Source organism: Hyperolius riggenbachi, chromosome 12, assembly GCF_040937935.1.
Source record: "Hyperolius riggenbachi isolate aHypRig1 chromosome 12, aHypRig1.pri, whole genome shotgun sequence".
Taxonomy (NCBI): domain Eukaryota; kingdom Metazoa; phylum Chordata; class Amphibia; order Anura; family Hyperoliidae; genus Hyperolius; species Hyperolius riggenbachi.
The window spans coordinates 162,902,855-162,915,870 of NC_090657.1; the positions used below are offsets into that span (position 1 = coordinate 162,902,855).

Genomic DNA, 13,016 nt, shown 5'->3' on the forward strand with positions numbered 1-13,016 from the left:
TGCATTCACTAGGGCGACAGTTCAGGGGCCATAGAGCTGTACAGATGCATCACTAGGCAACGGCAGAGCGTTTCATCTGTAGAACATTGGGGCCTGAAACTTTCGCCCTAGCGATTGCATCCGATCTCTACTGGGGGCAATCATTAAACGTTTATAAACAGGCATAGGTATTGCAGTGGTTAATAGGCTAAGTTTGGGTTAAAAATTAATGGGGAATAAAAAAACAAAAACAAAAACCAACTACTTTATTGGGCCCATATCACTTTAAAATTACATTTTTTTTTTTAACTTATTGAAGGATTGTTGCTAGCTAACAGCAACAATCATTGACGTGACGCGGCGGCAAACAGCGGGATTTAATGCAGGACTTAGATTCTATGTCCTAGAATACACAGGGGGACCAATTAGGACTGAGTCGTGTCCCCCCCTGCTCTGTGCACAGATCCTAGTGTCACGGGAGCCGTGCACAGATGCCGGAAAACCGCCAGGAGCTACAGGAAGGTTAGAAGATGGTGGGTATTTAATGGCCTAAACACCCCCCCCCCCCCCAAAAAAAAAAACACTTTGTATATACAGTAGAAACCCTTTATACAGCAGTCTCCATTATGCTGTTGGGGGTGGGGACGTGTCAGAATTGCAGTCACATCAGAGAATGACAGAAGCAAGTTACTGGTGTCATTCTGCATTAGGCCTGAAACCCACTAGCAGAGCTTTCTAAGCGCCAGTGATTTGTAAAGCTCTTGCAACACTCTGGGGGGGGATTTAAAAAAAGAAAAAAAAAAAAAATCACATGCCTCAAGTGGGATCACCCACAAAGCATTACATTAGCAAGAGCTGGTCAAATCACAAAGCGCTCAGAAAAGGCTTAGAAAAGTGCTGCTAGTGGGTTCCAGGCCTTAAGACACTAGAGCCCAGCTATGGGCGAAGCTTCTTACCTGCTGGAACTGGGGAGAGGTGAGCGTGTTCTGGATCTCCTCTGCAGTCTGTGGCAAGGACTCTCCAGAGGGAAGGTAAGGCATTAATCTCTCCTGGACCTCAGAGTTAGCCAGAATAGGAGCCATGATTTCCGGGGTGAGGACGCTGGCCAGATCCACTGCACACAAAACACAATTCACGTATAACTACCAATAATCTCACCTCTAACTTCTATGAGAACTCACAATTCTGCTTATTTAAACATAATAAAACCATGAGTATTACACAGAGTATGGGGTGGGAAGCAGACAGTGCAGATACCCAGAGGGGGGTGATGGGAGATATGGGTGGGCTTACAAGGATGGAACCAGGGCTGTGGGAGTCGGTTTCAATAAACTGAGGAGTCTGATGATTTTTGTACCACCAACTCCAGGTACCCAAAATTGCTCCGACTGGCTCCACAGCCCTGGATGGAACACAGTGATTGGGGCACCAGAACATGGTTAGGTAGGTAAACATGGTTGCAGAGCACATAATGGGAGTCCTGTTAGGAAAGCAAGTTGGGGCAGATCATACAATTGCTGGAGTACCACAGATGGGGGTGGGCAGTGGAGAAGGAGTTTCAGTGGCAGAGTAGTAAATGAAGAGCTTAAGAGTTTATTGGTGGTAAAAGAAAGAACCATGCATGAGGGCAAAGAACACATGGGGTACATTTGCTGAGAGAGAGATGAGTGTGGGTGATCTTCCAACCAGAAGCTGGGGGGGTTGGGGGTTAGCGGAGGGGGGGGGCGACAGGTAGGGCAATGCCCCAGGCATGAAGGGGGCACCGTGCCACAACTACGTTCATGCCTCACCTCACTCCCCCCACCACCACCTCAAGAGGGTTGACTGAGGCTCTTCCCGTGGCCAGGAGTGCTCTGCGCACGACCTCACCATTGACCGAGCGCTATCAGCCGAGGGATAAAGAACACGGTAGTTTTATTATAAAGTATTCGTTTTATCACAAGTATTTCTGGTTCTTTGTAATTAAATTAATTTGCCGACTCCAGCAGTGTGCGGCAATAGAAAACGAGCGTTATCTAGTTTGTTGATTTTGAGTGCAAAAATGTTGCCGAATCATTAATTTAGTTGGTTAAAGGCCACTAAGCCAATATAAGAATAATTACAATACATAATGTAATCAAATGATGCATGGTAATACCATTGGCTGTTTGATTACATTACGTATTGCAATTGTTCTTCTGTTGGTTGGCTTAGTGGCCTTTAACAAGTAATTGTTTTTAACAATAAGGCGTACTGCATTAGAGGCGGGCAAGCCCGTGAGTGTGATGGTACGGTATATGGCCTACACTTATGGCTCTAGGCCCCGCATACTCTGAAAAAGCCATCTCTCCAACACTCCATCCACATCAGCCTCCCTCCCACAAGCCTTTGTGGCCAGCATGTAATGCACCATCCAGTGTGCAACTGTAAGAAGACACTACACACACACTGGGGGTGGGGACAATGAACAGAAGCCATGGAGTAATGGGGCACAGAGTATTTACACAACACAGGAAAGAGTGATTTGCACACTGAAACTGGAAGGGGAGCCCACAGGACTGGTTATGACAGTCAGTGACATGACGGACATGACTATGTACTCTGTAATGTGCTGCAGAAGAGATCAGTGCTATATAAATACATAATACGGTAGGATATTAGACTATGACTATGGTAGGATTAGATTGTGAGCTCCTCTGGGGACAGTCAGTGACATGACTATGTAGTATGTAAAGTGCTGCAGAAGATGTCAGTGCTATATAAATACATAATAAGTTAAGATAGACTATGATAGAATTAGATTGTGAGCTCCTCTGAGGACTATATACTCATGAATATAGCCTCGGAAGAGGAGGGTATATGACATGTAGATATCCGCTCACTGCTGAAGTACTTAGGAAATATAAGAAGCTGGGGTGTGGTCATCAGTACACAAAACGAATATGCACCTTTTTGGCCTTTAATTTTGCTACGACTGAAAGCAGCAGAGACCCCCACATTAATGTGCAGGAGAAGGCAGAGAATCGCAGAGCCCTCATAGGGAGTACATACCTTGCTGTCCACCTTCCGCAGAGGCTGGCACATTCATTGTAGCAAGAATGTTCTGCAGGTCACTCAGCTGGATGGGCTGTGTAGGGCTGGTAGCAGCGCTGGCACCGTTGCTGGAGCTGACCGCGGGGCTTGGTGTGGTGGCCACAGTGGTGGTAACAGCAGGGGCGGGTACTGCAGCTGGAGCAGCCGGTGTGGTGGTGGTGGTGGTCCTTGTGGAAGGCGTGGTGGATGATGGAGTCACAGCTGCTGATTGGCTGCGGGAACTACAAAACACAGAGGAAGATTAACATGGCAACGCCCTAGTGTACAACACCACCAAAGTGACCTAATCCCTAGCTGCAACGTAATCTACGTATACACTTATTCACAGCACCATACCCAGCATGCACTGCTCTGTCCAGTATAGGCTGACCTGACAAGGCTGAAGGAACAACCACATATACGGGGGCTCCCAATATACACCAGGGGTGCATTCCAACAGCAAATCATGTAAATTAAAGTTTCCAGATACTAAAAAAAAAGTTTGGCTTTGAAAAATCACAGTGACGGTTGAGCTGAATCCCAGTGAGATGCATGGTCAATGTACTCCGCAATGTGTGGCACACAGATGTCTAAGCACACCAGTCAGTGTGACAGGGCCACGAGACTGAAGCCAGCCTCACGACAGTATGCATTGAATATAAGACAGTGTTGGTCAATGTGGAGATTATTTAGTACCGTATATACTCGCAGTCGCATATAAGCCGAGGCACCCACTTTCCCCTCAGAAACCAGGAAAGAAAAAAAAAAAAAAGAGATTGATTTGAATATAAGCCCCTCCCCAATATAGCCCCCTCCACAGTAGCCAGATGTTCCCCCAGTACAAGTCAGCCTGCCTCAGCATAGGCAGATGTGCCACAGGATCATACAGCTGTGTCTCAAGAAGTCACTAGATGGTGCCATAGATATGAGACACAGCCATAGCCACACAGGAAGAATTCCCGATCATTGCACTGCTGACATGCTTCTTGCACGCTCCCCTCTACAAGCCAGGGGACACAGGTAGTCTTGAGCACCACAATCTGAACACCATGTTGCGGGGATGGAAGGCACGGACACAGCAGGTAAGAGCAGGATCACTAGTGCACATTGCTTATGCTCCTCTGCCATTAACAAAACCTGCTCCACCATCTGTTTTGATCCACTGACTCGCATATAAGCAGAGGAGGTAACTTTTCAGCACATTTTTTATGCCGAAAAATTAGGCTGATACACGAGTATATACAGTATTCCGTAAGATGTACGTACCTGGAAGACGAGCTGCTTGTGGTGGGACCTCCGCTGCCCAATAAGCTGGCCAGGCCTGGACCAGTCAGAGCTCCCAGGCCACCTGCGGGGACACAGCAATGTACAAATCTTATTTACTGATAACTGCAAACACAAATGTAGTCACAGATCACGACACAGCTCACACTCATGTCCCAATGGAAAGCAATAACCCATTCACTGCCAAATGAAAACTGATATTACTAAACTCATGCCCCCGATGAGTCAATGATGATGAAACCAGTAGGGCGGGGCCTCAGGCGCGATGTGCGGAGACGCTGATTGAGAAAGGCGGCGGTGAGGACGTCCTGTTATATTCTTTATGCGCATTGATTTTAATTAAATGTGAGTGCAATACTGTGTTTTTAACATATTAACCACTTAAGCCCACAGGGTTGAGTTTTTTGGATCTGAGCAACTTTCACCTCCCATTCATTTGCCAATAACTTTATCACTACTCATCACAATGAATTGATCTAGATCTTGTTTTTTCCGCCACCAATTAGGCTTTCTTTGGGTGATACATTTTGCTGAGAATTAATTTAGTCTAAATCCATTTTAACAGGAATATTAAGAAAGAAATAGAAAAAAAAAAAACATTTCTCAGTTTTTGGCCATTATAGTTTGAAATTACCGTATTTTTCGGACTATAAGACGCTCCGGACCATAAGACGCACCTAGGTTTAGAGGGTAAAAACCAGGGAAAAAAAGAATATATACTATAAACCTGGTGCATCTATGGTAGTCTTATAAAGCTTTGCCCAGTAAAAGCAATGGCTGTGTGTACATACTATATATGCTGCCTGGACAATGTGGGAGCTGCTGCAATCAGGAGGATGCAAAGGATCAACAATTATTGTAGTGAAATTGGTGACACGGTCTGCCAAGTAATGAATAGGGACCTGTAAGTGAAATGCTGCAGCTATCACTAAACCAAGCAGCACATCCAACCACCAGAACACAGTGTAGATGTTCAGCACCTCATAATAGGTGTATATATAATTGGCTTGGAAGTGTGTGCAATCTGTTTTGGAGTGCCTGTGCAGGACATGAAAAGCTATATTTTCATGTGAGGTTTTCAATGTTAAGACTTGTGAGAGCACATTGGAATGAGGTGCTATTTATCTTGTGCACATTAGTAATACTACTGTTTTCTGCCTATTGTGCAATTTTGTGTATTGTGCTGTTATTTCTCCCTACCATACTTTATTCAGTGTGTGCTGTGGTCCTGCGTTATTTCTCCTACTGATGTTTATTCCATGCCTGCTGATTGGGGTCATCCTCAGTTAAAGCTTCAGAGGTAGGCAAACGTCAAGTGAGTAATCTGATTCCTGCATAGCTGGACATCGTCCCTCTCTGCTATTTGTTGTCCAGCGCTGCGATCCTACTCTGTCCCCGTGTCTCTCAGCCTTGTCTTACTTCCTGCATGTCATGTGAGCTCACCGTCATGTAGGAAGACTGGGGCTGAGAGACACGGGGACAGAGTAGGATCGCAGCGCTGGACAACAAATAGCAGAGAGGGAAGATGTCCAGCTGTGCAGGAATCAGATTACTCACTTGCCGTTTTCCTGTCTCTGAAGCTTTAACTGAGGACGACCTCAGTCAGCACGCATGGGATACACATCGGTGGGAGAAATAACACAGGAATGCAGCACACACTGAATAAAGCACGGTAGGGAGAAATAACAGCACACATGGAACAAACAATTATAGAGTTTTTACCATAGGATCACGGAACACACAAAATGAAACTCTCCCGCTGCCCTGTGTGTTAATGGATGGTCTTGAGGGCGAGAAGACGGCTCCTTCTTTGGACCAATCACTGCACTGACTCCGTAGCAGTGACGTATCAGATCACTGACATAAGGGCAGTGATTGGCCCAGTGAAGGAGCTGTGGTCCCGCCCTCAAGACCATCGGCTGCACTTGGCACATAAATCAGTGGGAGATCTTTATTCCTTGTGTCCTCATGTCCTGTGTTTTTCTTAACATGCAGAGCAACAGGCGGCAGTGATATTTGGCTGCAGTATGTATTTGTGGGGGACACCTTTGGAGTATAAGACGCATTGACTTTTTCCCCCCACTTGTGAGGGAGAAAAAGTGCGTCTTATAGTCCGGAAAATACGGTAATACATGCTACCATAATTAAAACCCATGTACTTTATTTTCCCATTTGTCCCGCTTATTACACCATTTAAATTATGTCCCTATCACAATGTATGGGGCCGATATTTTATTTGGAAATAAAGGTGCATTTTTCAATTTGCGTGCACCACTATTTAAAAGCCCATAATTTAATAAATTATACTGATATACTCCTTTGACGTGCATATTTAAAAAGTTCAGACCCTTAGGTAACCATTTATGTTTTTTTCATTGTAATTTTTTTATTGTTTTTTCTTAAAAATTTTATTTGGGTATTTTTTAATTGTGGGAGGTAAGCAGCTAATTTTAAATGTTAAAAAATGTATTTATTTAATAGAAAGTGGTTGTGGGTGTATTTTTACTATTTGGCCACAAGATGGCCACAGTCAAAAAGTCCTGGGAGCCAGATCGAATGAAGACCAGGAACTTTTTGTACTCAGAAAAGCCGCAGCGTCTGAAGAGACGCTGTCGGCTTTTCTCCGGGGGGCTTTGATCAGTGAAAGGGATCTATAATCCCTTTCATTGATTGCTGGGCTAACGGCAGGCGGCGGGAGCGCGCACGAGTCGTGGCGGGAGCGCACACGGGAGCCCCCGCGGGAGGACGCACGGCCCGCGGGAGTGCGCGCAGCCTAACTGGACGAGAGTTTTCGTCCAGTTAGGCTTAAGTGGTTAAAATGGAATTACGCTATGATAGCTCTTTCTTGAGTTTAAAGGCCATCTCCATGCTCTGACGCTAAAGTGTATAAACAAGCGATAACAGCTGGTCAGCTCAGGATCAGCCATTCAGGTCGGTGAGCGTGCATTTTGTTCCCTATACCACTGTGGTGTGGACACTTATGGGAGTTGTACACGGAGCACTAGAGGTGTTTGGGTTTTGAACCAAAGCTGGAATACGCTATGTTATTTCTATGTTTCTGAGTGATACTTAGGAAGAAGGTGATCTGACTGCGAGGAGCATCATACTATCTGAGCCTTATCTGCTGATCTGTGATTTAATCAGCCATACCTGTTGGTAACAGTATTTCAGCTATTTTTCAACATATGTGAAGACTGAAGTTGGTGTCAAGGTCTAAGTGGACTTATTTGGACTCTATGCTGTTATGCAGACTGTGGTGTCTGTATAGCTAGAAAGTATTGGGACACTGTTTAGGTTTCCTTCCACAGGAGGACTATAAATGTTCAGTGTTCTGCCCAGAATTTGTTTTCAGCCAGGTGGCATGAAAAAGTAGCCGGGTGGGGAAGTAAGGGCCGTTTTCCACAAGGAAGCGCGATTGCAACCACAATCGGGATGCGATCACGCAACCTACAATTTCCTCTACGTACATTGCAACGTACAGCTGCCGGGAACAGAGCATGATCATGTGACGATTGCGATGCTAGAGGGAAATGAGCACTGCGATAAGTGGGTCGTTGTCCCCTCGGTAAGATCCCGACTCTAGTCGTCGAGCACGTTGGCACCTCTTAATCATGCTCCAGTGGCTAGGATGATTCTGTGCTTGTGCAGTTCACAATGCTCCAGACTACAGGAGCATGAGCAAAAGAGGTGCACAGATGAGACCTTGCATGCACAGTAGCCTGCAACCGGCTGTGGTTGGGGATCTTTTGGAGAGGAAAGCAGCAGCCTGGAGGGTAGCAACCACAGAAAAATACCAGATAAGACTGCTAGGGGCTGGAAGAAGCCCCAGCTAAGTAAATCTAATACCTCCCCTCCCCCCAAGCTCAGATGTTTATGATTATGTCAGTTTTAGAGAACAATTAATATGTAGGCACTGTTTTGACATTCTTGACTCTTTATGCATGGATACACAGTTCTCCACATTAAGGTCCCACATTCCTTTAGTGACCTCTCTTTGCATTACTGAGAAGTGATTTATACTGTGCTCCTTGTTTGTTTGCTGGAAGTTAATTACGTGTGTTAATTAGAGGTCCTCTGCAGTATGGGCATGCTGGAGTGACTTGTATAAGTGACTGAGTTGTCACTGTGTAATGTCATGCTGCTGTGCACTCTCAGCCCGTGAATTCAGCGTGTGGAGCAAGGAAGAACGATCTCTCTCCTCCCTGGTGTGACGGCTGCTGCTGCTGCTACAAGCTGAGGCTGGACGGATTTGTGAGGGGGCGGGGAGCACTCCGTTGCCTCTCTGTCTTGACTGGTTGGAGGGAGGCACCAATGGGTAAACCATACGGACTGGCTGATCGGAGGGAGGGAACGAAAGAGAGCCATCAGCTACCGGGATCTAACCGCAGTGTGCGCGCGCTTACAATAAAATGTCTCTGATGAATGGACGCCTGGCTAATTATGCCATTCAAGCAGCGGAGTTGTACCCGGGCGGCGCGCCCTGCTAATATGGTCTGGGGAGAACACTGATGTTTAATGCTGTGCATTTGTATATGTGATGTATATGTGATGTTGAGCGCTTCACCTTTGTGCATAGTTTGCAGAATTTTATATTACTAAAGTCAGTTATGGCTCATTTTAGTAATCAGACACAGGCATTTAAAGCGCAACTCCAGCTACAGAAAAAAAAAAAAATATTGATTTAAAGAGGCCCTGTAGTGACATATTAAAGTGTGGTATATTATTCAGGATACCCACTTATATAGGAATTTACAGTCTTCCTCCACTGCCTCCAAATACCCTCCAACACCCTCTTCCAGTCGCCTATGTTGGGCATCACTGCGCCTGCATGCGTCCTACAGTGCGCGACTGCTCTGTGCATGAGGTCACGATGAAATCATGCTCAGAGCGCTCCCGGCTGTGGTTGCATGCTGTAGGACGCGCACAGATGGGTCAGCGCAGGCGCAGTGATGCCCGACCCAGGTGACCAATAGAGGCATTTAGAAGTCACGGTGGTGCAGAATGGAGCACGAGACAAGGTGGGGGGAGGGGGGTTAAGTAAGAAGAGTGGCGAGCATCATCTGGAGGATCGTACATGAAGTCACCGACGTCAAGCGCAGTCCCGATCCTCCCCATAGAGAAGAGCGGAGCTGTGCGGGGAGGCTGCGCCGATCGCTGGATCCAGGCTGGGTAATGTATAAGTGGCTGGATCGGGGAGTGCCAGCGACCTAAACAAGCTAGCCTAGTGTTAGTTAACTTACAACAAAGCCACTAAAAGCTATTAGATTTAATCTGGAAGATACCTGTGGCCAGCAAAACCTCTGAAGTGGCTTGCCCAACACAGTGTCAGGCATACCGCTTAGGTTAAAAAAGGGGTCGTATACAATTGGATGGGTAATTAACTATACATACCTTAGATGAGTCATTGGACAAACACAGCACTGCTAATGTAGTCTAATGTTTGTAGCGTAATCATGTTATTCAACATCCTATAGGGAGGGAGGTGAAATTTGAAGAAAGCAGCTTGGGCCGCATAAACTTTGCCCAGGCCCAGTATTGGGGTAGAGCACTGCGATTACATCACTAAGAAGCTGGGAGGGGTTCCAACCAGGAAGTCCACACAAACCCTGCTACTCACTGCTGCTCTGCAGAACCTCATGCATGGAGGCAGCCTGCTAAGGTATTGAAGCAGTACAGTATCATACCATCACTGTAAACTGTAGAAGTGCACAGACACAGACACACACACACACACACACACACACACACATATCACCCATGCAGTGGGGGAAACAAAGTGTACATACAACCACACAAAGAAGTTTTCATTTAACAATGCTGTAGTTCTTTACACACAGTATGTTTTGTATTTACACACTGTTTCCCCTCTGCTTAGCACACACACAGGATGGCTGCCAACAGGGCTGCCCTATTGCGCTTCAACAGCTGCAACACAGAAATTCACATATTATGCTGTGTGTGGCATTCTTTCAGTGTTCACAATAAGAAAAATGATTTGTCTCTTATACTAGGCTTGGATTTGAGTGCCCACCCCATTTATCCAGTCTAATAAACCCAGCACAGCTTTAGAAACGTGTGTGGATGAGCAGTGCTGCTATGCTCTGCCCTTATGAGATCAGACTTGTTTGGTCCTTGGAGTAATAAAATCGGAGTACTTACCAAGTCCACCCAGCCCAGTGGGGCCTATAAGTTGCATCAGCTGATTATGGCTCATGTTTCCCAGAAGGCTTTGCAGGCCGCCTTCACCTGTAAGACACAAGAGGTAGTGAGAGATTAGAGGTAGGGGACAAATGCCCTCCATTACTGTCCAGTAACTATTACATGGTAGATAAGGGGCACATAAGGCCCCTTTCACACTTATTTGCATTGCACTGCAACGGTTCCAAAATGTGGCACCGCAAGTTAAGGGTGCTGCTGTAGAGAACCAGTTATGTAGACCTCTCTTCCAGAAGAACTGCGCAAGTCATACTGTTAAAGTGTACCTGAGATGGGGCAGGATAAAAAAAAAATATATACACATGTCTGAGGCTTCCTCCAGCCCCCTCCAGGCTGATTGCTCCCTCACCGCCTACTGGATCCTCAGAAATTGGCGCGGTAAGTCCTCCAGACGTAGCCAGTCCTTGCAGGCGCAGTCTGGCCACATAGCTGGGAGCGTTCTGTGCCTGTGCAGCACACATGGTTGGGCATGCACAGTACACCCCAGACCAGAGGGCTTTCCCGGGTGACTGGCTGAAGATCCAGGCAGCCGGAGGACGGTGAGGGAGCAATCAGCCTGGAGTGGGCTGGAGGACATTTTTCTTCTCCTGCCCCATCTCAGGTTTCCTTTCACAGACTGCATGCAATGGGTTACTGTGCCGCTCCACAATCGCATTCTGCGTCGTGATGATCTAATTTTGCAACGCAACAGCGAAAGTGTAAAAATGGCCTAAGAGCTGTGATGCGGATTGAAGCTTCCTTGTGTATGTCCCCCATTGCTGAGGCATCGTCGGTAATTAGATCAGGGCCGCGCAGCTCCTCTTCCTGCAGCTTGGCTGCACGAGCCTGCCCATGGGCAGTAAGCCGCCGCTGCTCATGTAAGAGCACATGCACAGCTGCGTTTCAACAGGATCCTTAGGCTTCCATTTCTTCCACACAGCTGCACATGCATGACGTCACATGGCAGGGGATGAGTAGATCAGTCCAGCGGATTGCTTGTGGGTCATTGGCTGCCATACAGACGACCGATTATCGGCTGAGATAGTCATTATCAGCCGCCTCAGCGGACTTAAGTCGGGTGTGTGTATGAGGCGCTAAGGCCGGTATCCACAGAACTCAGACATTGGTTTGCATCCACCTGAGCTCAAACTTACAGGAAAAAACAAACTCTAAAATGCAAATAGCTTGGAATCAACCTGCATCGATCCTAACGTTAAAAGACAACAGAAGTGAAATGTAAGGCGTGTGTTATGTGTGCCCAGGGGAGTATTCTGGGTGAGCCCAGTGGGTACTTGAACTTGTCATACTCAATCCATTGCAGTAAATCATATATAAACCAACCTGAATTAACATTTCTAGGTAACTGAAAGCATCATGTCTGAAAAATGATCAAATGACCACTATCACAAAAATTGTAAAAATGTATATACATGTAAACACATACAAATAAGAAGTAGGTTTCTTCCAGAGTAAATGAGCCATAAATTACTTTTCTCCTTTGTTGCGGTCACTTACAGTTAGTAGTAATATGACAGAACCAACAGGTTTTGGTCTAGCCCACCTCCTCGTGGGGGATGCTTAGGGTATTGTTTAAAGAGAACCAGAGATGAAGCACCCTCATGTATTTTACCATATATATTAGTGGGAACATGACAGTAAACACCTACCCTGCTCTGTGTTTCATTCATCTCTGCTAAATCTGGCTTTTATCAGCTGTGATAAGAATCCCCGACTGAGCAGTCTAGCTTTCACCGGAATGATTATAGCTGAGCCAGTCTTCTGGTATGTCTTTTCAAGCCCAAGCCTGCCCCCTTGTGGCTCTGCTTTGGTGCTTCGAGGACAAATAGTAGGAAAGCAGAGCCACAAGGGGGCAGACTTGAGCTTGTAAAGACATACCAGAAGACTGACTCAGCTATAAACATTCTGGTGAAAGCCAGACTGAATGCTCAGTCGGGAATTCTTATCAGGGCTGATAACAGGCAGATTTAGCAGAGAAGAATGAGACAAAGGGCAGAGTAGGTGTTTACTGTCATGTTCCCATTGATATATATATATATGGTAAAATACATGAGGGTGCTTCGTCTCTGGTCCTCTTTAAGCACATAGTAAATGGCAGTTGCTCTGCCCAACTGCAACAAAAGTGTACGGTGAGCAGGGAGGCTGGCCTGCATCATTGTATAAATCCTTTTCAGGGAATGTCTTTATAAAAAAGAAAAGCCTTGCTGAGAATCCCCCATGAAGAGATAGACTAGTCCAAACCCTGTTGGTTCTGTGTCAGATTTCTACTACCTACTGCAAGTGATAGCAACGTCGGCGAAAAGTAGTTTATGGCTCATTTTACTCTGGGAGAAACATACTTATTTCTATACATTTACATGTAGTTTAAATTACAATTTTTCGCGATAGTGGTCCTTTAATACACAATTACAGAGCATACCGCAGAGACACATCAAGGCTTGCTGAGATGGCATTACAAACAGTGAGGGGTACTTGGCCTGAGCAGTCAA

At 46.1% G+C, this 13,016-nt stretch overlaps 1 protein-coding gene across 1 annotated transcript in view; it reads right to left on the minus strand.

The window, feature by feature from the left end:
• Positions 1 to 13,016, minus strand: part of ADRM1 (ADRM1 26S proteasome ubiquitin receptor) — a 30,111-nt gene that overhangs the window by 6,048 nt on the left and 11,047 nt on the right. The window contains exons 5-8 of the mRNA XM_068261856.1: positions 10,474 to 10,560; positions 4,297 to 4,378; positions 3,010 to 3,272; positions 936 to 1,093 (exon numbers count right to left, since the gene is read on the minus strand). Coding sequence (XP_068117957.1) covers positions 936 to 1,093; positions 3,010 to 3,272; positions 4,297 to 4,378; positions 10,474 to 10,560 — 590 coding nt within the window. The remainder of the gene's footprint in view (positions 1 to 935; positions 1,094 to 3,009; positions 3,273 to 4,296; positions 4,379 to 10,473; positions 10,561 to 13,016) is intronic.